Source organism: Leuresthes tenuis, unplaced genomic scaffold (assembly GCF_036924035.1).
Source record: "Leuresthes tenuis unplaced genomic scaffold, fLeuTen1.0.hap1 SCAF_13, whole genome shotgun sequence".
Classification (NCBI taxonomy): Eukaryota; Metazoa; Chordata; class Actinopteri; order Atheriniformes; family Atherinopsidae; genus Leuresthes; species Leuresthes tenuis.
This window is the reverse complement of record NW_027325367.1, coordinates 12,469,105-12,490,702: the sequence shown is the minus strand read 5'-3', so window position 1 is coordinate 12,490,702 and position 21,598 is coordinate 12,469,105. Positions and strand designations below refer to the sequence as shown.

At 41.1% G+C, this 21,598-nt stretch overlaps 2 protein-coding genes across 5 annotated transcripts; one reads left to right on the top strand and one right to left on the bottom strand.

Annotated features, from left to right (window-relative positions):
• Positions 1 to 629: 629 nt before the first annotated feature.
• On the bottom strand, positions 630 to 15,313 carry snx9b (sorting nexin 9b). Of its 4 annotated transcripts, none has more exons than XM_072361815.1 (19): positions 14,996 to 15,313; positions 12,777 to 12,863; positions 11,740 to 11,814; positions 10,696 to 10,827; positions 10,090 to 10,167; positions 9,005 to 9,167; positions 6,797 to 6,935; positions 6,553 to 6,640; positions 6,319 to 6,444; positions 6,040 to 6,157; positions 5,790 to 5,920; positions 5,491 to 5,594; positions 5,287 to 5,390; positions 5,084 to 5,161; positions 4,896 to 4,972; positions 3,535 to 3,624; positions 2,380 to 2,494; positions 2,199 to 2,290; positions 630 to 2,018 (listed from the first exon to the last, which is right to left on the bottom strand). In XM_072361815.1, exons 1-19 carry the CDS (start codon positions 15,005 to 15,007, stop codon positions 1,971 to 1,973), a joined length of 1,857 nt encoding a protein of 618 aa, XP_072217916.1. In that variant the 5' UTR covers positions 15,008 to 15,313; the 3' UTR covers positions 630 to 1,970. The 4 variants fall into 4 exon arrangements, with proteins under 4 accessions (XP_072217916.1, XP_072217917.1, XP_072217918.1 ...); XM_072361816.1 differs by having other exon boundaries at positions 6,553 to 6,637; XM_072361817.1 differs by lacking the exon at positions 10,090 to 10,167 and having other exon boundaries at positions 14,996 to 15,311.
• Positions 15,314 to 16,958: 1,645 nt separating this feature from the next.
• moxd1l (monooxygenase, DBH-like 1, like) lies at positions 16,959 to 21,587 on the top strand. The gene is made up of 13 exons (XM_072362198.1): positions 16,959 to 17,354; positions 17,476 to 17,622; positions 18,546 to 18,698; positions 18,799 to 18,882; positions 19,107 to 19,262; positions 19,411 to 19,513; positions 19,607 to 19,779; positions 19,873 to 19,961; positions 20,089 to 20,185; positions 20,260 to 20,319; positions 20,670 to 20,788; positions 20,918 to 21,002; positions 21,145 to 21,587. The coding sequence occupies exons 1-13, from the start codon at positions 17,085 to 17,087 to the stop codon at positions 21,301 to 21,303; spliced, it is 1,695 nt and encodes a 564-aa protein (XP_072218299.1). The 5' UTR covers positions 16,959 to 17,084; the 3' UTR covers positions 21,304 to 21,587.
• Positions 21,588 to 21,598: the final 11 nt, after the last annotated feature.

The following is a 21,598-nucleotide window of genomic DNA, read 5'->3' as shown; positions in this document are numbered from 1 at the left end:
CAGAAATTCTCATTTTAGCACACAATGGATAGATTGTGTGGCCTCCAGTAAGTGCTATTTACCTTCAACAGGCTTCAAAGCGAATGCCAAATACCTTCTGCACGTTTGTGTAAACAGAGCAGACATGTTGAACAAAGGCAACGTCTGCAGGCCGACGTCAAAGAGCCTCCAAAATCATAATTTACTCAGTTAAAACTCTGTTACATTCACACTTTTTTTAAATAAAAAATGTAAAAAAAGAAGATTTTTTCCATAACAAAATTAAATTGTGACCCGAAGGCTTCAGGCTCCAGTGAAGCAATAATCCCACAAGAGCACATGTCCTTAAAAATAACCAGCATGAGAATGGTTTCAGTTTGATGAGATCTCCTCATGAAAGCTCTCTGTGGCCCACACATCCAGCTGCACCTGATGGCAGCGATAGCAGCGTGGCGGGTGAAAGGCCTCTTTCACTTCCCCCACCAGAAGACTCCACAACGCGCTCTCTTCACACAAGCTGACGACTCATTTCTATTCCTACCCATGTCTGCACAAGAATCTGCTGAAGTGAATGAGGGCTTTAGTGTGAGCCAGTCAGTTATACAACATATAGAGAACAACATCAGGATTCATACACACACACACACATCTCCATGAATACAAATCATTGTTTAATAAATCAAACAAATTTAGCTCTTCTTTCAATGACACCATATAGCAAATACTTCTATACATAAAACATTATCTTAATGACAAGAGGCACTTGACATAGAGTACATATATATATATCTATCAAATTATAAGAAAACAAAGAGTGAACCAGATTTGAGGCTGATTGAAAACTGGGATGTGAAAGCGAAAAAAGAAAAGAAAATACATTACATGGGAACTGTCAACACTCGTTGCAGCTACACCTTCTTTTCAAAGACAATAATCGGATTAAACAAGGAGAAATACTCTTCAGGGGGAGCCAGAAGAGAAGAAACTTGTTTTGTGGAATAATTAAGCCCATCCCGGGCTCTTACATTCTTATTCCACATCTTGTCTGCCGACATGTAAACTGCAGTGTCAAAGTATGTGCACATGGTGGGTGGTTTGAGCTAATTTAAGCATTTCTAGATTCTCAAAAGGCACAAGAGATGTGAGTAAGCCAGGAAGAAGGTGGAGCTTCCTGTTAGCTTTTGAGGAAGTGCAGGATGAAAAAGGGGTAAGGCACTGCCAGCAGTGGACATACAGACGACACACACTCTGCCTTTGCCTGCTCTTTCAAGGCTCAAATCCAAAGAGGAATGCTTCTACGGTTCTATGCATAAAGTTGGTGAAAGTTAAAAGCGTTTACAGAAGCAAAAATGATTCAAGAAAAAAGACAGTAAAGCTTTGATATGGAGGTGAGGCTGCTTTGAGAAATGCTCTGCCTGGCTTTGCCCTCTGACAAAGCAGAAAACGCCTTTGGTTTTGGTGTCTGCACGTTAATATTCGACTGTGCAGCTATTGTTGCCTCATTCAAAGGTCCTTTAGCATGTTGACATGGAAGATTGGGAAAGGAGCAGAGTATGGCTTTAAAACAGTCTGATATAATGTTGGCACCCAAAGCTGTACAAAAATTGTATCACAGAGAATAACGCAGCAGTTCAACTCGTGCAATGAAACAATTCACGGCTACTCTAAGTGCAACTAGGACGTTTACTACCAGTGTTACACGTTTTGGACTTGGAGAGGAAAGGGTGTAGGGAAGTCATGCTGCTCTTACAAACCACTCGTGTCAACGCCTCCTCTGCTCTTTCACTCATTAACTGTGCATAAACCTGTGAGAGCAGTGGTGAAAAGCAACAGTGTGCTGAGACTGTTTGCATGGGCAGTAAAAAAAAATAAGATGTGGTCAGAGTGAAAGAAAAAGAGAGGTGAAATTCAAATTAAAGAACGCAACATAAGCAAAAACATTTTGGAGATCGGACTGGTTTAACTTCTTGTCTTGTAGTGCGAGACGGCTCTCACATTGTAGTGAACTGACTGTGTGCTTGTCTCAGCTTGGCAGCAATCTGGGGGGGGTTTAGGCAAAAAGAAGCTTTCATAAATACAAAAACAGAGAGGGCTCATGTGATAATTCAGTACCATCGGTATCTAAGCACTATGCAACTGCAGGTTATAAAGCAACGAAAAGGACAAACTGTTACAGACTCAAATTTACTTAGATGAATGTTCAATGAACATGCCATTACCGTCTCGTAAAACTTGACTTGTTCCTCCAGGTACAACTGCATGACCCTGTTGTAGTCATAGATACGGTTGCTATGGAAGTGGTTCATCTCAGCTGCGCCACAATAAGAGGGAAACGAGCGACATCAGACAGCAGGCCATAACACACCACACTGTTGCAATCTTTTTCATCAGGACCACTACCTTGTAATGCATAAGACATGGTGCTGACACGCTTCGCCATGGTGACTTTGTCCTGAGGGGTAATCTTATTGGTGGCCACCAGCTTATCAGCCTCCTTCACCTTGTCTATGGCTGCCTGTAAGAGTTGAAAATAAGGAAGGAAACAAGGGAGACTTCAGTGAGACCAAAGAACCCAAACCTGTACATGTTAACTTTACTTAAGTTTCTTGGCTGGGTTGAAAATGACATTTGTAAATCACCAATGAATTAAAACCCCTGACAAGCGTAGGTGAGAGTTTATTTAGTGCCGGTGTGCATGCAACAGATGCATCATAATATGTGGTCCTGATAGAGCACAGTGTGCTTTTCTCAAAGAAAATCTTTGTAAAGAGTTTATGACATTCATTCAAACCACTGCAGTTCATTTCAACATACACAACATTGGGTAAATCAGTGCAATGGGTGTTTGAAATAGATGTGGACAGCCTTAAAGGTCCATTCAAGTCTCCATGACGTCGCACAACGTTGGTTTTCTTTCCCCATGTAAAACCTATATGACAGATGTGTCGACTGTTATAGTGTAACTCTTATATCTAATGGACTTTTTTTAAATCCCCAAAGAGCAGCGGGTACGCCAACCCATACATCAGCTGACTCAGTTATATTTGAGCTCTGAAACGACAGGTGCACAAAACTCCGCTCACTTTTTTTCACCACTTCTTTTTTAAGTGGTGACATTTTTTTTCCTCAGGAGTCTTTGTACAATTTGCCCCTCTCCATTTTAACCCTGTCCCTTCCCTGCCCTCACGGAGTCATTTATTATGCCTCTCGATGTGTCCCTTCTTAGCAGGACAAAGGCAGTATGGAGAAAAATGACATTTCTTCTGAAATGTTCTTGTTTGCTTGCCTTGATAGCAGCGTATGGGCAATTTAGAGTGGGAGTATTGAGTTACACTGTATTAAATCCAAATATAATTTTCAGCCATTTAATCCAAGCTACATTTTGTAACTGTTCATGCAATTGAAAAACTAACTAAACTAAAATACTCTACAGTCTGAGCATTTCCTTTGCACCATTTTCAATAATGGTTCGTCAATCAGGCTGAGTTTGTCTTGTGAAAAACCTTTGTACTGATAACGTTTTCCCCATTTCCTGTGGCACAAGAAAGGATGTACCTTATGGACTCCAATGGTGTCTGGGAAGCATCCAAGAAGACCCTTATATTCATTGTTGGTCTCCATGACGAAGTGGAGGTCCTTCCTGGGCTGAAAAGCAAAGAAACACAAACCAGAGTAGATAAATGTAAAAAAGGAAAAGGTGAGACTCTCAAGTACCTAAAATTGGAACAAAAATGCCAAAGTTATCTCGAGAACAGGAAATAATGCAGGACCCTGATAAGAGAGCACACAGGGATACTTTATGATCATGGATTCAGAAGAGCCTTCAGTAGGCTGAGACAGTTAAAGTTGGACAGGACTTTGTATAGGAATAGAAACACCAAACAAATAAGTAATTAAGTAAAAATATTTAGCTGGACACTGCTTATATCCAACATGTAGGTGCATCATCTGCATTATATTTGACTATGAAAAGGGAAAAGTGAATGAATGTAAGGATCTCAACAGTTAATCTGCACTGTTTTAGCTTTTTGTGTCCTGAGATGAATCCATGTCCAGACGTTATCAGCCTCCAACACTGAACTATATAACAGGCGTCACTAAACTACAGCCAATAATCCCTAAGGAGCACTAACAAAAGTTGTCTGGATCAGCAAAAGCTTACCAGATGAATCCTCCCTCTGGAAGCTGCTGGGACATAAAAAGAAATAAAAAAAACAAGCCAAGAAGCGACTTTATTATACAAAAACCCTGTTCAGGCTGTCAAAAAAAACCATACGAATAAAGAAATACAGCGTAAAACTTAGAAGTCCTAGTTTGCCCGCAGTCTCCGCCTTTACTGATACACCATGAGCAGGACGCTGGGCTGAAGAGGTCATGGAAACAGGACAAGAAGAATGCAAACACGGGCCGTGATCAGGAAAAGCTCACAGATATTGTGAGATGCTGTGAACTGAGGCCGATGATAGCAAAGACTAAAAAAAAAAAAAAAAGCTCTGAGACATGAAGAAAAACAAGTGTCATATATCCAACAGCTCCCGCTTACAGTTCCAGTGTGTAAGAGGTCCACCGGCAGGAATCTAATATCCTATTCAGAAGTATATTCAGTTTGTGCTGAAGGATTGTAAAGTGGTTTCTTACAACCTATGGATGTTTTCTTCACCACTTGATGTCACTAAATCCCAAACAACCTGGCAACCTGAAGAAAACTCCGGGCAAAAGTAATTCTCTAAGTTTAACATTATTTCGGGGATTATTTCGCCTTTATATATATATGATGGACAGCGTTGGGCAGCTCGTTCAGCAGGAGAGAGAAGGCTGGCTGCGGTGAGGACGTCTCGCTCTGTGCGATTTATTCTGTAACCTCTTGAAAAAGCATCCACATTCCACGACTTCAGAGCAGCAGCTGAAGAACCTACCTGCTCTGCCACCATCTGGGCTATCTCCTCATACGTCTTCCCCGCTGCGGTCATGGCGTCCGTCAGAGTTGACTCGCCTACAACAGAAAAGGTGGAAGAGAAGTTGCAGTGAAGGAGAGGAACTGGAAGTGAATACCGCTGGGAAAAGCACTCAAAATAGCCCATGTTGTCATGCTGGTGGTCTGTACCTTGGTATCCACTGCTGTTGAAGACAGAGGAGAGGTTTTGGAAGGCTTTTCCAATTCTCTGGTACTCTTTTGGCAGAGCTATCGAAGAGGGGAGACGAGTTGACAAAATACTCATAAGAATGATTTTTTAACCCAAACAGTAATTACAACCCAAAGCGAGGGTGTGATAACATTTATTTAGCTTCGGCTCAGTGTGAACATACGTCCTGTACATCTCTTCCAGTGCTCCTGTCCCACAGTGAGGATTTCCTTCACGCCGTCGTCCATGGCTTTGGTAAACCTGCTAAACTGCTCACATTTGAGTTCCCTGCGAAAGAGGAACAAACACTCAACGCGTACACTACTGCGCACAAGTCACTCAGGTGCTTTACGAGTCGAGGCTGCTCTGTTTGCAAAGTCTCATTTACACTTCACTGGGCTCCAGGTCCGAAGCTTCAGGCTCTATCGTGGAGAAGATCATCACTCCAACTGCCTCGTCTTTTTCTGCTTTTCTCTTCCCCATCTTCCAGTCCTGCACCAATAAGTCACCCACCTCAGTTAAACAATAAATGACTGCTACAATCAAATGAGTCCCAAACCCCTAACTATTACTAACGATAGACAATAGCAGCTCGAGCCCACACAAAATACTGCCTTTTGCATAAAATCTAATAGGTAATGCCATCTTGAAGTCTACATCTAGTCTCAGTCAAAGAAATGAATATACCTTCTCATCCTTGTATGTGAGGAAAAGCTGAAAGACTTCGCTGCAGGAAATAACAGGGTGTCTACACATCCTGGTCATCCAACCCTGCAACCGCTCCATACGCATCTTAATAAACTCTTCCTCAAAACGGCCTTTAATAGATGGAGAAGAAAAAGAACAGCGGTTTTCTAGTTATGAGTGCTGCAAACCACCTGGCATTTTCAACCACCCACACAAGCGTTTCTAAGCAGCGTGAGAGTCAGGCGCTCACCTGTCACCTGCTTGTCTGGTAAAGAAGGGATGGGGATGGCTGACCCAAACTTGTCCAGGAGCCTTTCGTACAGCCAATCAAAGTGCTTGTATCTGTGATTGACCGTCCGATTTGTGGTCTGCGAACCAAAAACGGTGAGTAGGTCATTTAGCTTTAGCTTTAACACATCCATGTGACATGAACCTTTACATGGCTTTCTTGCAGCCACCTGCTTTTAGCCAACGTCTAAGATCCTGCTTGGTATGTGCAGTTAATCTCAGAAGGCTAATGCATACTCACGTTAGGTGTGATTTGGTACTCGATGTAGCTCTTGAGGCCGTACATCTTAGTGCCTTTCTTGGGATCAGCTACAACACAGTCCAGCTGGCTTTCTGGGTAAGACCACACTGGGCCAACCTCTCCCACCTGAGCATGAAACACAACGGTTTAGAGTCCTGCAACACAGTTGGTTAACGCATAAAAACATGTCATGATGCATTGTGTGGAACGTGTATGTATTTAGAGATAACCTACATAAATTGTTAGCTTCTCTTTGCCTTTGGCAACCTGCTTGCAAAGGAGGTAGAGCTCCGGACCAGACTTGGAGAACCCTGGAAACCTGCTCAAAGACGATGCACAAGTTAACTGATCAGTTTGAATTTTCTTAACAAAGTCTGAGGAGTTGCCTAGTTTAAATCAGTACTTTGTCCCTCTGGCTTTGCATTAAAAACGTATTTCCAAACTTCTCGTGCAGTATTAATAATTCATTGACTCTTACTTGTTGAGGGATATTTTCATTGATGATCCATGCACTCCACCCCTTTGTATTGCTCCACCATCTCCAGATTCTGATTCTGCGTAACCGCCGGTGGACTTCATGTCATCCCACTCGTCATCCCACTCATCATCCTCTGCTCCTGAGGTAAGATTCACCAGTTACCAGTTTTAAACCACAGGCCCAAGAAGGAACTGTTCTGTGCACCTTCACAACGTGTTCAGTAATCTACTTTACTTTGTGTAAAGAAGTTTCCATCCTCAACAAGTGGAGGGAGTAAAGGAACTGCATGAAAATCCATAAAGGCAAGCCTCACTCTTTGGCTTCAAATATCCGATTCTGTTTTCTTGAACCTATGGATGTATTTTCACTGGCTTCTGAACTGCAGAGCTGATTTAAGACAAAGTGCAAATCTGTAAAATGTTGGCATGCACTGAAGATGCATTTTCAGTGTTTCTACTCTCACTTAGAATACAGCAACAGTGCTTGTGTCTCACAGTGCACATCTGTGTGTTGTTTTTTTATCTCACAGAGGTTTAAATTTGTCCTTGGGTACATTAACCTCACAGATAAAGTTTCATATGATAAAAGTTGACATGCGATAATATTTCCACACATTCACTTAGCTTGATTGCTGCTTTACTGCCATATGCAACCAAATGTAAAACTATTAATTTGGTCAGAATTGGAATAAGTCTAAACCTGGTTATTCTATATAAACAAAGCATGCAATCAGCTAAATCCACCTACATTTCTCTTCAGTTAGTTTGTAAAAACAATTTTGTTAGCAGACAGCAGCTCAATCAAACCAGAACTAACAAAGTTGAACTCGTCCTGCTGGAAGACTGCTTGTTAGCCTCTGACCCCACAAAGGCTCGAGGCTTCTTTACTGCACCTTTGCCTGGCATGCTAATAAAAAAAAGAAAAAAAAAAGGCAGAAGGCAGCCACAATGTGTGCTTTCTCATGTTCCAACGCAGTTAATATAGTGTTAATATCCACTATCACACACATGCTTCAACAGAAAACGTAACTCAGCTCTCTGGCAGGAAGTATCACTCATCAGAAGCATTTATTGCCAGTTCACACACACACAAAAAAATCAGGAAGTTTCCAACAGGCGATAAATCAGTACCTGTGTAATCAATAAGGTACGGATATGGGTAGATGTCTTTGGCAAAAGTGAAAGAAAGAAAAAGTCTGTTATTGCTTCTCCTCGCAGTGTTCTCTTTTTACAAAAGCAACTGGAGAATTTTAAAATCCAGGTCGAGTCATTTGTCCCACTGAGTCATGAATGAGGTTAACTTTTCCAGTCTGGCAAAAACAAAATAATGACTTGATGGTCCCGTCCACGTGCTGGAGCATCTCAGTGGAGGGACTGTAGGGAGAAAGTCTCTCCTGTGAAGACAGGGAGGACCAAACCGGCTGAACTTACTCTATGTTCTCCTTGCATCTCATTTGGTGTCAGGTTAAGCATGACAGAACACTGTCCAGAAATGCAAGAAGGAAAATAATTAAATAAATCCTTTCTTATATTGTTCTGAACTGCAAACCCCAAATTCTTCATAGGAAGCCCTAATTCAAAATCCCAACACCAATTCAAATCAAGCCATCTCGTGGCTAAAAGCACTCATACAGACACTAACAAACATTTTTCACTCAAACAGAAACCTTTTTATGCCCGGAGAGCTGGATTGTGGTCAAAAAGTTCAAACATTTGCACGGGATGTTTACCGAGACCCTGAGTGCTGTGGAAGGCGGCAATCTCTCCTATGAAAGGAAAGCATCCCAACAAAGAGGTGACTGTGATGTCTGACTACCGAGCCAAGCCAGGAGCAACAGAATCTACTGTAAATGTGTTGCACTGCAGCGTCACGTTGGCTTGCTTAGTTTGACTGAAATCTGGGAATTAACCACATAAAACAAATATGATCAATTGTAAAGGATTAAGTTCTTTCTGATTCAACATATGCTGAGGTTTTAAATTGAAATAATAAGTCATTTGTAATTTTATTTAGATGAAGATCATAGAAACCTCTAATACAGGCCAACAATATGCACCAAAGCACATATCCAAACATAAGTTCTGGGTGCTGTGACAACCTAAAACGTTAAGTCTACACAGTCAAAATACTGCTTCCTATCAGCATTTATTGAATTCCCACCTCCCAAAGTTATCATTCATCTGACATCAAGCCAGTCAGTTTGTCTACCTGGGCCTTGATAAGCCTGCGGGTGGCCCTGTGACGCAGAACCCCAGGGGTCAGCAGCACTCTTCCCGGTCTGGGTGCCCTCTGGATTGGACGCCCAGTTGTTGTTGGAGCCCCCCGAAGGGTCTGTGTTCCACACCGACCAGGGATCATTACCGTTGCTAGCCTGCAAGAGACAGACAAATAAATTGTCAGGGATGAAAGGGACAGAGGGACGGGACAGAGACTCTGTCTGTTTAATAAGAGGCTGACAGCAGTCTTAAAACAACATGCTTTTCCCAGCATGTAACACAGACCCGGCCTCCAACCTCCATCTCTGTTGAGAGATAAATCAACTGAACAGCAACAGGGTAGTGTGTGAATGCTGCTTTATGGATAAGGTCATATTCAAAAGGCACATGCTTCCACACAAACACTACTTATTTCTTATTTACAAGCTCAAAATAAACCTCCATGCCATGCTTTTTAAATCTACAGGAACAGGCATGCAACAGAGGGTGTGTGTGTGTGTGTGTGTGCCTTTAGTGGGTTGAAATTAGCTTAATGCTAGCCAACCCTGAGCTTCTTAAATGTAGACTTGAGAGATTTCAAAGCAAACTGCAGCTATGGCATGACCAAATAAACACATGAATGCAGCTAGGAAAAACCTGTCACAGCATTTTTATTATATATATATATTTACTTATATTATAATTTTTTTTAAATCAAGGAGAACATTTAATGTACATTACATAACAACTTATATAAATCATTATTTAAACTCATGACATACTGAAATCATTTGGAAAGTGTTCTAGTCAAGTGATTCATCGTCTTCATTACCGATCATTGATCTTTTTCACTGTGGTGCTGATTCAAATGATCTAGTGTGGGAGTTGATTGGTGTGATCTGTGAGCATCTGTGTATCTGCACAGGAGTGCAAGGTGAATGGAGCAGGCGAGATCATGCTTTCTGCAGGCAGTGGGAGAAGGAGGGACAATTTGCCAAAGTTGGCAAATGAAATGGCTTTGGGCCTAGAACAGGTGAGGGGCGAGAGGGCTTGGGCTCATGCCTCTGGTCACGCCCACCACCTGAAAGTGGCGATTACCTCATCTGGGGACGAAAGGAAGGGGGAAACTGGGGTGTCGGGGGTGTCCGGCTGGGGACTCAAGCCCCCAGCATCCACCTTGAGGGGAAAAGAAGGTGACATCATCACAAAGCGCCAGCAGTGCAGGTAAAAACAGAACGGGGTGGGTTAAAGGGATGATGTTGATGTGTGTGTGTGTGTGTGTGTGTTTGTGGGCGAATAAGATCAAGAGGCCATGAGGGACAATAGCTGACACATTTCCTGCCTTGACTCAAAAATGTACTGCCTCTCAATTTTTTCCTGATCCAGCAAAGATCTCGTTTTTGTTGAACTTCCTGCTTGCTAAAGAAAGAGGATTTCATTGAATTTCTTTCCTCCTTGTTCTGCAATACGAACGTGAAACTCCGCGTCAGTTTTAGGTGACGTGACTGCAGCGAATATCTTCCTCAGCAGCTGCTCTCACTTCTGCATCCAGCGCTCAAATGAACTGTGTCACCACTTACTTCTGCTTTTTGTTTTTCCTTCAGCGCCAACACATATTTCTGAGTGGGAGAATGGAAACATGACAGGTGCGCTGCTGCGCTTGATGCTGCTGGCTTTATCTACACTTTGCACTGGGTGTATCACCTGGGATTGCACGGGTGCTGCTGTCGGCGCAAATGCGTCAAAGAAAGACAGGTCTTGGGATGCGACATTTCCCACATTTGGAGTAGGTGCTGCGGTTCCTGCTCCTTGGAATGCAGGAGCAGACTTATTGAGCTACAAATGAAAGGACAGAAGACAAAGAAAAAGGACAGAAAATATTCCCATTAGGTAAAAAGGACAGATATTCCACTAACTTAAAGCTTTCCAAAGGTACAATCCTTTACTGTAATATAACCGTCTCTTTAGCAGTCCCCTCTGGCTTACAAATAAGCTGACGTTCACACATATACTCATCCCATTTCTGTAATAATGTTTTGTTTTTGCAGATTACTCGGACATAAAGAGTAGTCGCTTGAGAAACAGAGTCCTGATGTTTTTCTTTCTAACTTACATAAGCTACAAGTGCTGTTGTCATCCGTGTGTTTCTATGATTTGGAGGCAAAAATTAAACAGTCTGAAGGCAGCTGGGAAGGTGAGTTAAGGACAGGCAAACCACAGAGTCACACAAGCTTGCCTGCAAAGTTAAACAGACCGATGGTATCAATCTCTCAAGTGTATACATAGACACTGCATTGTTAGAAACTGTTTAAAGAGAGGCTAAATTGTTAACATCACAGGCCTCGGTTTTAATCAGACTCCTTCTCTGCCTCTTCCTGGATGTCTTTAGAGTGAATCATTTCCACATAATGAAGTCAGAGTTGCTGGATCAAGCAGGACCCACACACTCCCATACACACAAAAACACTCTAATCAGCAGATCCCTGAAGGAGGCACATCCTGTTGTGAATCTAGTTTCAGAGACAGCACCACAGTGTGCAGCAGTATCCCTCCACTGATCGTGTGAAATGCCATGTATTCTATGTGCTTTGGCAGGATGGCACCTACACGCAGACCTCAAAACATAAAAAAAAAGAATGGCTTTTGTTTTGTAATTCTGCAAGAGAGGAATTCGCTTCAAATGCTGCGCGAGTTGTGAAATGTCTGCCAAGTTAACCACCTCACACCTCGTACCGCTGCCTAACTTACCTCGATGTAATCTTCTGGCACCAGTCCAACCTCCCCTCTGGAGTTCTCTGCTTCAATCCAGCCACCTCCAATGTTCTGAAACAACGTGACATCGAGCAAAACATTAGCATAAACGGCCTGGGCTGGCAGAGCGCTGGGGAGAGTAGGTGTCTGCATAACATGCACACAAAAACACTGTGAGATACTGAGAAAAACGACAGAAAATGAGAACTAGAGCATGCACTGGAATGTCTAAACTCCATATGCACTGCACACGGAGCTGATGGTTAAATCAGATCATTCACCTTTTCCCCAGACTATGTTTGAATGATTTGTTGGGGCAAGAAATGAAAGCAAACCCAGCAAGAACTGAAGGAACCAGCTTTAACAATTTGCACATAACTTAAGAGTTTTGTGTCAGGGAATAAAGTAATAACCAGGTTAACTAATCAGCTATAAATGTACTTACTGCCTCGGAAACAGACAGTTTATCTCGCTAAAAGAATAGTACTCTGTTTCCCGACTTAGATTAGAAAAGTATGTAGGTCGGCACACGGTCAGTGATCTTTGAACTCTTGGCAACTGACATTAATGACATCATGTTTGCGGAGTTGTTTTCCCGATTCTGTCCTTCGGTTGTACATATTTACGACACCCACGGCTCCAGTTCAACGTGAGAGCATGTGATTATGACCTTTACAAGACCGTTCCTTTTTAATGATAACGCAAAAGGTAGAGCGTCCTTATCGTCACATTCTGTCATATGCAGTGCATTCTCTCACATCAGTTCCAACATACACATTTATTAAACAGCTGCAGTGACAACAAGAAGCTCCATCTTAATTCCTAATCATCACACATTCAAGATAGAATTCATAGGCACAAGAAATTTTATGTGAATAATGTTAGAAATGATCATTCATAGCAGAGAATTTGTATTTGCATAGTTCCTTCTGCTGCCTTTGACCCCTGTGAGAGTATGAAATTCAACACCTTATCTACAATGATGATAAAGATTAAGTATAAGAGTTTATTAATGTTATTACTGTATTATTTACCTGATTGGTAATAGTGATCGTCTCGCCTTCTTTCACCGTCAACTCATTATTTCCAGGCTCAGCGGAGAAGTCATATAAAACCTGTGCCTGAGGACAATCAAGGAAAAGGCTTACTGAATGATTAACACACACACACACACACACACACACACACACACACACACACACACACACACACACACACACACACACACACACACACACACACACACACACACACACACACACACACACACACACACACACACACACACACACACAATGACACCTGTGGAAAACTGATGGTTGTAATGAATAATAAGGGCACAGTGAAACAGGACAAACTAGTTCTTCAGAACTTGTGCTAACTCTTGACTAAATGCCTGTTTAAATTAAAACAAGCACCAGAGCCACTACGTGATTCAGTTTAAAACAGGAGCTTTCTAGGCTTTCTCCAACAATGAGCTATATCTTTGAATCTGTCATTTCCCCAGATCCCCACAGGAGCTCATACACACACATATTCATTCAACTGTAGGTGCAAGTAGAGCGAATACTACTCCAGCATGTTGTGAGGCTCTAAAACAGTATCAAAGTCACTAACAGGTTCAACGACCATTAAGATGGAAGGCAAGGTAAAACAGAGATCTAATCTAGTGTTTGCCTGTTACCTCCTGGGGTGATGGTGAATGACATTCTTAATCAGGGACGTCATAAGAGAAAGAAACACACCTCTACTGGCTCAGATATCATTTCTATGTAGAATCTTGACCATCCGTGCTTGGTTGCATGAAATAACCCAACAGATAATAACCCAACAGATAAACAAGTTTTAATTCTCTTAAAACATGTCCAGAGGAGATATTTAATTGTGGTCAGCACACCGAACGCAACCTCTTTCAAATAATAGAACTGGCTGTACCGCAGATGCTTGAATTATTAATAATTAAACTCAATGAAAGTTTACATTGCCCGCAGCTTTTACTGCACTACTTTTCAGGGATAAACTGCATTTTATAACTGCCTGCATTCATCAGCTTTAGATTACAAAGAATAGGACCAATTAATTAAAACGTTTAAAAGGGGTAAAATAACAAATAAAAAATCTCTACATTCATCAGTGGCAGCATTAAATCGATACACATGTTCTGTACGTGGCTGTTATAGTCCTGATTTTAAGGTTTCTTACCAAATTTTTAAGGCTCTAAATTAGCCTAGATCTAGGGGAACGCTGTCATGCTCCAGTTAGAACGCTGAAGTCAGCCAAACAGATGTTCTTAGATGTTAACCAGATGCTCTCAGATATTTGAAGAACCAGACACAAATACAGGAGTGATCCCAGTGGCTGCTTCCAACCTCTGAAATAACTTCCAGATTCATATATGATCTGCTCGGACATTAAAAACTATCAAGGGCCCACCCTTTCTAACTGGCATTTGATTCGAGCAGAGCCAGACATCTTGATTTAATTCACTGTGTCTTAATCAGAATGTTTTTTTGTTGTTGTTGTTGTTTTTAACCACTGTTGGTGTACTTTTTTTTCCATTTGAATCATCAATTTTGATTGTACCGCCCTTTTATTTACCTAGCATAGTTTTAAATGTACTTGAATGTATATATAAAAATACGCATTAATAAAAAACAAACATTCGGCATATGGCAAAAGCATAATACTACTCTTATATTCTTATAAAATGAAAATGGGCCGTTCTGCTTAACAACTTTTACAATGGGGTAACTAAAGCCTATTTCAACGCTAACAACTTTACTTTACGATAGTTTCAATGCAGGACTTAAATATCTTCCAAATTATTTTCACTTATTCTTGTATTATCTATTTTAAACAGGAGATCAAAGTTCTTCTACAGCCTCTGAATACAGACTGCATTTCCCATAATTCCACTGGCGTAGAAATGACCCGCACTAGGGAGGTAGTAAAATGTCACAAGACGCTTTCTTAATGAGACACATTTTCCATGTATACCAAAAACAGTTTAACACAAACTCGCGCACAGCAACCTTCCATGATGCGCTTCTTATACCAGAAGGCTGTCTGAATGTGTTTAACTGTTAGTGTGTAGCTTATCGAGTGAAGTGTTCAATGTAAAACTGATAAACTACAAACTGACTGAGTTCATTGCTCGAACTATCAGCAAAAACAACTGTCAGCGGAAAATTAAAGTAGGCAGCACAGCCTGTTTTGACGTTTAAACAAAGCCCAGAAAAGTTATGAGGCCTACCTTAAACGCCATTGTGGGAGCATTGATCAATCATTACAAAAAAACAGGCCCAGTAGTTTTGAAGATTTCCAGTCCTCAGCTGAACATTTCCACCCCCCCACCCCCGCGCGCTGCTCTTCAACTGCAACTGCAGGCGAAGAAAATACGAGAACTTCTCCCGCTGGAAAGCCGCCCAAACGCAGTCATGAATACACTGTTAAAACCTCTTTATCGTTTAAAAACTAAAAAACCTGCAAAAAACAACGGTGGGAAGGACAAATGCTACGCTACGACTGCCAAGTTAGAACCGAGAGCTGCTGACAGCAACCGAGGAGGGAGTGACCTGAGACACCGAGAGAAACCGGAAAGGTAGTCCAGGTCTGACATGCTCACTCTCATAAAGAATAAAGAATGATCATGTGAGGAACAAATGCAGCATGATCGATACATAAAGAAAGCACTAAGATTATAATGACATGACCAATTATGATGTTTATATTCAAATATAAAACATATCAAACTTGAGTTACAATACTACCACAAATAATACTGATAATGCTGTTCTCAATAATAATAAAAATATTGACAACAATGATATCTCTTATGTTCAAAAAGTCAAACAGCCATCGTATTAATTTTCTGTTGCTTGTTCATAAAAAAAAAAGAAAAACATAGCTATAAACTATTTGAGACTATGTAAAATTAGGCTTGTACTGCCTTGTCTGACTTTATACTGATCACTTGCCATGGTTTTGGTGGGTTATCACACAGTAATCTCATGTCAGCCTCTTTACTTAAGCAGACCGTCTGTTGCTGACACCATAGACATGTAAATATGTCTATGGCTGACACCTCTGGCGGAACTCAGCAGCTCATAAGGGAGTGACCCTAAACCAATATATTATGCTTATGTCGCCCTCTGCTGGGCTCAATGTTCTACTACATTTTAAGCCAAGGTCCACATTTGACACATTCATTGCTACACTTTGATCCAACGGAAAATTATGTTCAATCTAAAATTTTGTCCAACCCAAATGAACCCATTTATGCTCAACAGAAACACTTAAATGCAGTGCAGCTCAACAGCGCCACACTCTGCCAAATGATCATACGCAACAATCATTACCTCGTTTGATGTTGATATATCGTCAACGAAGGTGGATATTATGGCTGTTTATGGCTTTTGTCTGTATTTTTAGATGGTGTTGCTTGTTGAGGTAACTGGGAGTGCCGATGATTTCTAAGGCTCCAATCAACAAATGAAAACTCAAAGAAAAAAACAGAAGCAGCAGTAATAATGTGTGATTTTACCAATTCACACATTGTTGTTATTCTTTCAATATTCAATACAATGGATAGGCAATTGGAAACATTAGAGATGTGTTCAAACCCCATATAATAAAACTAAAGATACTACACCAAGAATATGTTTCTGTGTTCCCATTTAACCCGAAATGACTTGAGAGGTAAAGACCTGAATGCAGCAGTCAGAGACTGACCACACCATTCACATTCCTACAAAACGAGATTGTTTTGGCTCCAGTGAAGTGTTTGATATATGAGAAGGTGACAAGCTGAGAGGGGAGTAAGCCGTAGAATGTAGCTCTCAGTTCGCCTCATCACCTCCTCATTTATCAAACACCTGAGTCCAGCTGCAGTCTGTCAGTGGAAAAAACAGGTGAGTAGCAGCTGAGCCAGGAGCTATGAGGGGATACAGTTTACTGTAAACTTTACTGTGAAATCCCCAGTCCACCTGACAAGAGCTCACTGAGAGGCGTTATGTGAAGTACTTTGGTAGTACTGGCAAGGGAGGTTGGAAGTGTAAACTGCCTTGACATCAGAGATGATCTGTCAAATCTAATACTTGGTATAAACATTTAATAATTCTTTCAATTCAAAAATAAAATTTGCAGGATATGACTGGGAGCACCAAAGAGCTCCATATATGAGACATTTTGGAGAGGCGAATCCTATATGACTGAGCACTTCTTGCCCGTATCACTTGGCTCCATCGACCGGTGCAGGTGTGTCATTGCAGAGGTGGGAGGGTGTTTGGCAACTCCACAGGCATTGTGCTCAGTTCATAGATTTACAACCTTACAGTAGCATCATGTCTGCTCTGCTTCTTTTCTTCTCCCTCTTACTGGCCTGGACAAAAGGAACACGGGCCACTGACCATACCTTGCCTTTCATGGAGTACCTGGACCCTGACCGTCTGGTCTGCCTTAAGTGGGGCTTTGATAATCTCCAAGGAAACATTACTTTCCAACTGGCAGTCAAGTCCACAGGCTGGGTGAGCTTTGGTTTGAGTCCAAACGGAGGCATGAAGGGGTCAGACATCGTCATGGGGGGACTTGGACCCAGTGGAAGCTACTTCACTGTAAGCTGAAACCACACTGCAGACACACGTGTTGCAGTTGATTTTGGTTTGTCCACTCTCAACGGCAACCATTACACTGAACTCTCTGTTCTCTGAAAAATTCTATCCTTTCGTCCACTAGGACCGTCATGCCAGAGGGAACTCCATGCCTGTGGTGGATGAGGAGCAGAGCTACACTCTCCTGTCTATGACTGAAAGTGATGGTCAAACAGTCATGACGTTTCAGAGGTCCATTCAAGCATGTGATGACAAAGACTTCCACATCACCGTAAGACCTCTAGTTTATTTGTGTTGCTCTTGCTACAAAATGCATGTATGGGATCACGTGCAATGCCGATCCCTGAAGTATTTTAGGATTTCATCTCTAAGAACCTCTGTATATAAAGATATCTGCCTGTACAGAAGGCGTGGTGTCGCATTTGGTTTGAAGATGGATTTTTTTTTGAGAAAAAAACAAAATCATGACAATCTGTAGCTTTTCTGAGAAATAATGTGGATATTTTAATTTCAGAATTGTCGAGTGAAGCTGGTTAAATCTTTTATACAGAAGCAGGGCAAGAATAGATAAAAAGACAAGAAACATTTCCATCACCGGGTCCTACTTATAAAACTGAATTAAATGAGGCTTTTACACCTATTACACTTGAATTACACTTTGTTGCATCATGAGTAGCCATAAGTAATCATGTAACCAGGATCGGAATCATGAGTGGAGTCACTTTGATGAAAGCTCTCTTCTCCATTGTGGCTCACTGTTTGCAGCTTTACCGCCTGTTTTATTGTTGATCTCATTCTTAGTGTAAAGCTCAAGTTTCCTGCTTATCGGAACATAAAATCCACAGAAGGTTCCTTTGTCGTGCTCACCTAAATGTTCCCTTACACTGGCTTAAGAAAGGTGTTTTGCAATCGAGAGACAATGGGAACACAACAAAGCGGTATACAAGATTTGTTTTTCCACTGAACAGCCGAAAGGCTATACAGTTTCTGTAATAAAATCTATGGAATGAGCTCCGCAGCTCCTCACAATGAACTGTGCAGTCAGCAGTAAGTTGTCTTTGTTTAGTGCTTGAACCTCTGAAAAACACTTAGCCTTGGAAGGTAGATGTATAAAAGCGCATAACCCCCCCCCCTCCCCTTGTTATTTTTATGATTTGTCATATGTCCTAACTGAAATCATCATCCGTCTTGTAGGCTCGACCCGTCAAAATAATCTACGCCTACGGAACCACTGATGAGATCAAATACCACGGAGCCCGCAGAGGCACCAAGGATGTAAACCTGCTCAACTATATGCCGAGATCCACCCCATCCAATGCCAACTACCTCAGTGTCAAAGTTGACAAAGTAAGAATGACTGTAAACAGGACAGTGACTGTCAATGTGCATTTCAATGGCTGGTAAGCAGAAAAAGGGACTTATTCACTATTAACTTCATCATTTGCAGGTCACTGTTCCTGCCATTATGACTTACTATCACTGCAAGATTATGAAGTTTCCCAAACTGAATACAAAACATCATATTTATCAGGTAATGATCTTTTTTGCCATCTGTTCACAAGCTACTTCAACAAAAGTAGCTTAAATAAAAAAAAAAAAACATGTTCTTTATGTAAGCATTTAGACTGTAATGTAACTGTATGTAGGTCTCACTCATGGAATAAGAATAGAATGGAACAATTATGCAACAAGTGCCGCAACGCGAAAGTAAATATACTTAAATCTCTTTGCCGTATCTGTCCGTTTTCACCTCAGATTGAGCCAGAGATCGAGCACCCTGATGTCGTTCATCACATGGTGATGTATCGCTGCCCCTCGTATGTGACAGAACCCTCTGATGAGCCATGCTTCAGGGGTGAGAGAGGAGCTGCCTGCTTTGGAGTAGTGGCCTCGTGGGGAGTTGGAGGAGGGGTGAGGGAGAATCAAGTTTTTGACGCTCTAGTTTTTGTCTTTGAATGCTTCTGTCCGCCTTTGATAAACATTAGCGTCAGCGTGACACTTTCTAATATTATTACCTACTATCACAGCACCGATGCAAAGTTTATCTCTGAAACCTTAGATATTTGAGCTCCCTGAAAATGCTGGTATTCCTGTTGGGGGAGTTCATAGTGATACATTCTATAGGCTGGAGATCCATTACAACAACCCTCAAAAGAAAAAAGGTAATACACCATAGAGCTATTATATACTTTTCATGCACACATTTTGTTGCTTTGTTTGTCTTGACTGTTTTCTCTTATTCTCTTATTCTATAGACATTTTAGACAACTCAGGACTCAGACTGTACTACACTGACCAACTCCGGCAGCATGATGTGGGCATTTTAAACACAGGTGTGCTGCCAATGAGCCCACTGCAGTACAACATTCCTCCAAAAGCCACTCAGTTTCACACCTACAGTATTTGTAATACTTCCCACTTTGATCAGGTATGCTGCTTTGTAACAGGGATTAGGAATAGCAGGCATGCATGTGCACACATTCCAGCTACATCCATGTAAGATTCTCATTTCAACCCACAGCTTTTGAATCCTATGCCTGACCTTCAAGTGTTTGCTGTGTTCTTGCACACTCACCTGGCTGGGAGGAAAGTCAGAGTTGGCCATTTCCGGTAGGAAAAGCAGCACGAGTGCATCAGCTGCCCACTGGATTAAGAATTAAAATAAGATGAAATAAGTACATACTAAGAATAGTTGTTTGATGGTATTCTTGTGTCTTATCATTGTTGATTTCTGTAGAAATGGAAAGCAGATAGACTTCTTGGGTTTGGATGAAAACTACAAATTTGATATGCAACAGATTGTCAATTTAGGAAGCATCAAGACCATAAAAAAGGTAATCTTCATGGCATTATGAGATATTAGTTGTGTTGGTTCTCATGATGCTACATCCCTTGTCTCTCACTCCAGGGTGATGAGATCTCAGTGGAGTGCACCTATAATACTGCAGATCGCACTGAAGCCACTAAGGTGGGTCAATACAGTTATGATATCAGCAACAGAAGATTATTTGAAAGAAATCCGTGTTGTTCAAGCAAAATAAGAAAAAGAAACACGAAAAGCCTGCTGTATAACTTTCAGTGTTTTTTTTATGTAACAAATGAGAAGTTTAACGGTTTATCTATTGATATATGGGACAATTCATGTGTTATGTAATGTTAAACAATATCACAACATAGTTTTAAGACATAATATAAAGCATCAGTCTGTAAAATATCTCTGACAAAGTCTGTTGTGTGGTGATCCATTTGCAGACATGAATAAGAAATGTCAGAATTGATCTCATATGTCTAATGACTGCCATGGTTAATACCTTTCAGATTGGTTTATCCACCACTGATGAGATGTGCCTGGCCTTCCTCTTTTACTACCCTGCCATCAGCATCAACACATGCATTAGCCACCCCATTACAACGCTTTTATTGAACACAAGTGGCCAGTAAGACCCAAATGCAATCCTGCACCTCTCATTTCTCCTGACACTTACCACATGCATTATATATATTTTCATTGAGAAGATGTATCTTGATATGTTATTTTGAAATACATCTATGATCATTTCTGGCAGGTTATCTGTGGAAACATCAGACCATGCTGAGTATGAGACCTTGTTGAAGAATCTTCCACAAATTGAGCATATCTCTGATGACCACGTAAGATCCATTGAGGGCAGCCCTAGATGTGTGCATATTCTATTGTGTGTCCCTTGTTCAGTGTGGATTGATTTACACATGTTTTAGTGTTTATTCATCGTCCACTACAGTATGAAACATTCAAAGTCATTTCTTTTCACAGAGCAACTTTGTAGTTTACAAAAATGCTTCTGTCAGGGAGATGATGAAGACACCCACGGTTGTTTGTCAGAAGAAAAATGCAGCAAGCAGACTCTGCATTTCCTGGATCATGAGCACAGGAGGAATCGTCCTTCTTCTCCTCTTGAATGACATGGTGTAACATGGTTGTATGTGATACACATTTAGTGTCAGACCTTTAATCAATCTAAATGAAATAGACCATTTTGGAAGATGTTGCAAATCAATAACTTGTGCTGTTTTTTTTTTTAGTAAAAACAGATACTTTAATTCTTTCCAATCTGAATATAGTGGGCATTTAATTTTTAATTCACCTTCAAACCTTTTCTGAAAAAAACTTTTTTTAACAGCAGATATCCTAACTTGTTATATTAGGAAAATCAGTTTAATGTAAAACCAGTGTTACGTAAGAGCATTAAAAACATGACACAAACACA

Excerpts from the sequence above, each read along its gene's own strand:
- snx9b (XM_072361815.1), bottom strand. Across the intron at positions 5,391-5,490 it reads GACCTGGAGCCCAGTGAAGT|GGAACTCAAATGTGAGCAGT; the intron begins GTAAATGAGACT and ends CCTCTTTCGCAG. Across the intron at positions 2,495-3,534 it reads ACACCATTGGAGTCCATAAG|GCAGCCATAGACAAGGTGAA; the intron begins GTACATCCTTTC and ends CAACTCTTACAG.
- moxd1l (XM_072362198.1), top strand. The coding sequence starts at position 17,085 with ATGTCTGCTCTGCTTCTTTTCTTCTCCCTCTTACTGGCCTGGACAAAA. Across the intron at positions 18,883-19,106 it reads CAAAACATCATATTTATCAG|ATTGAGCCAGAGATCGAGCA; the intron begins GTAATGATCTTT and ends TTTTCACCTCAG. Across the intron at positions 21,003-21,144 it reads AGCATATCTCTGATGACCAC|AGCAACTTTGTAGTTTACAA; the intron begins GTAAGATCCATT and ends TTCTTTTCACAG.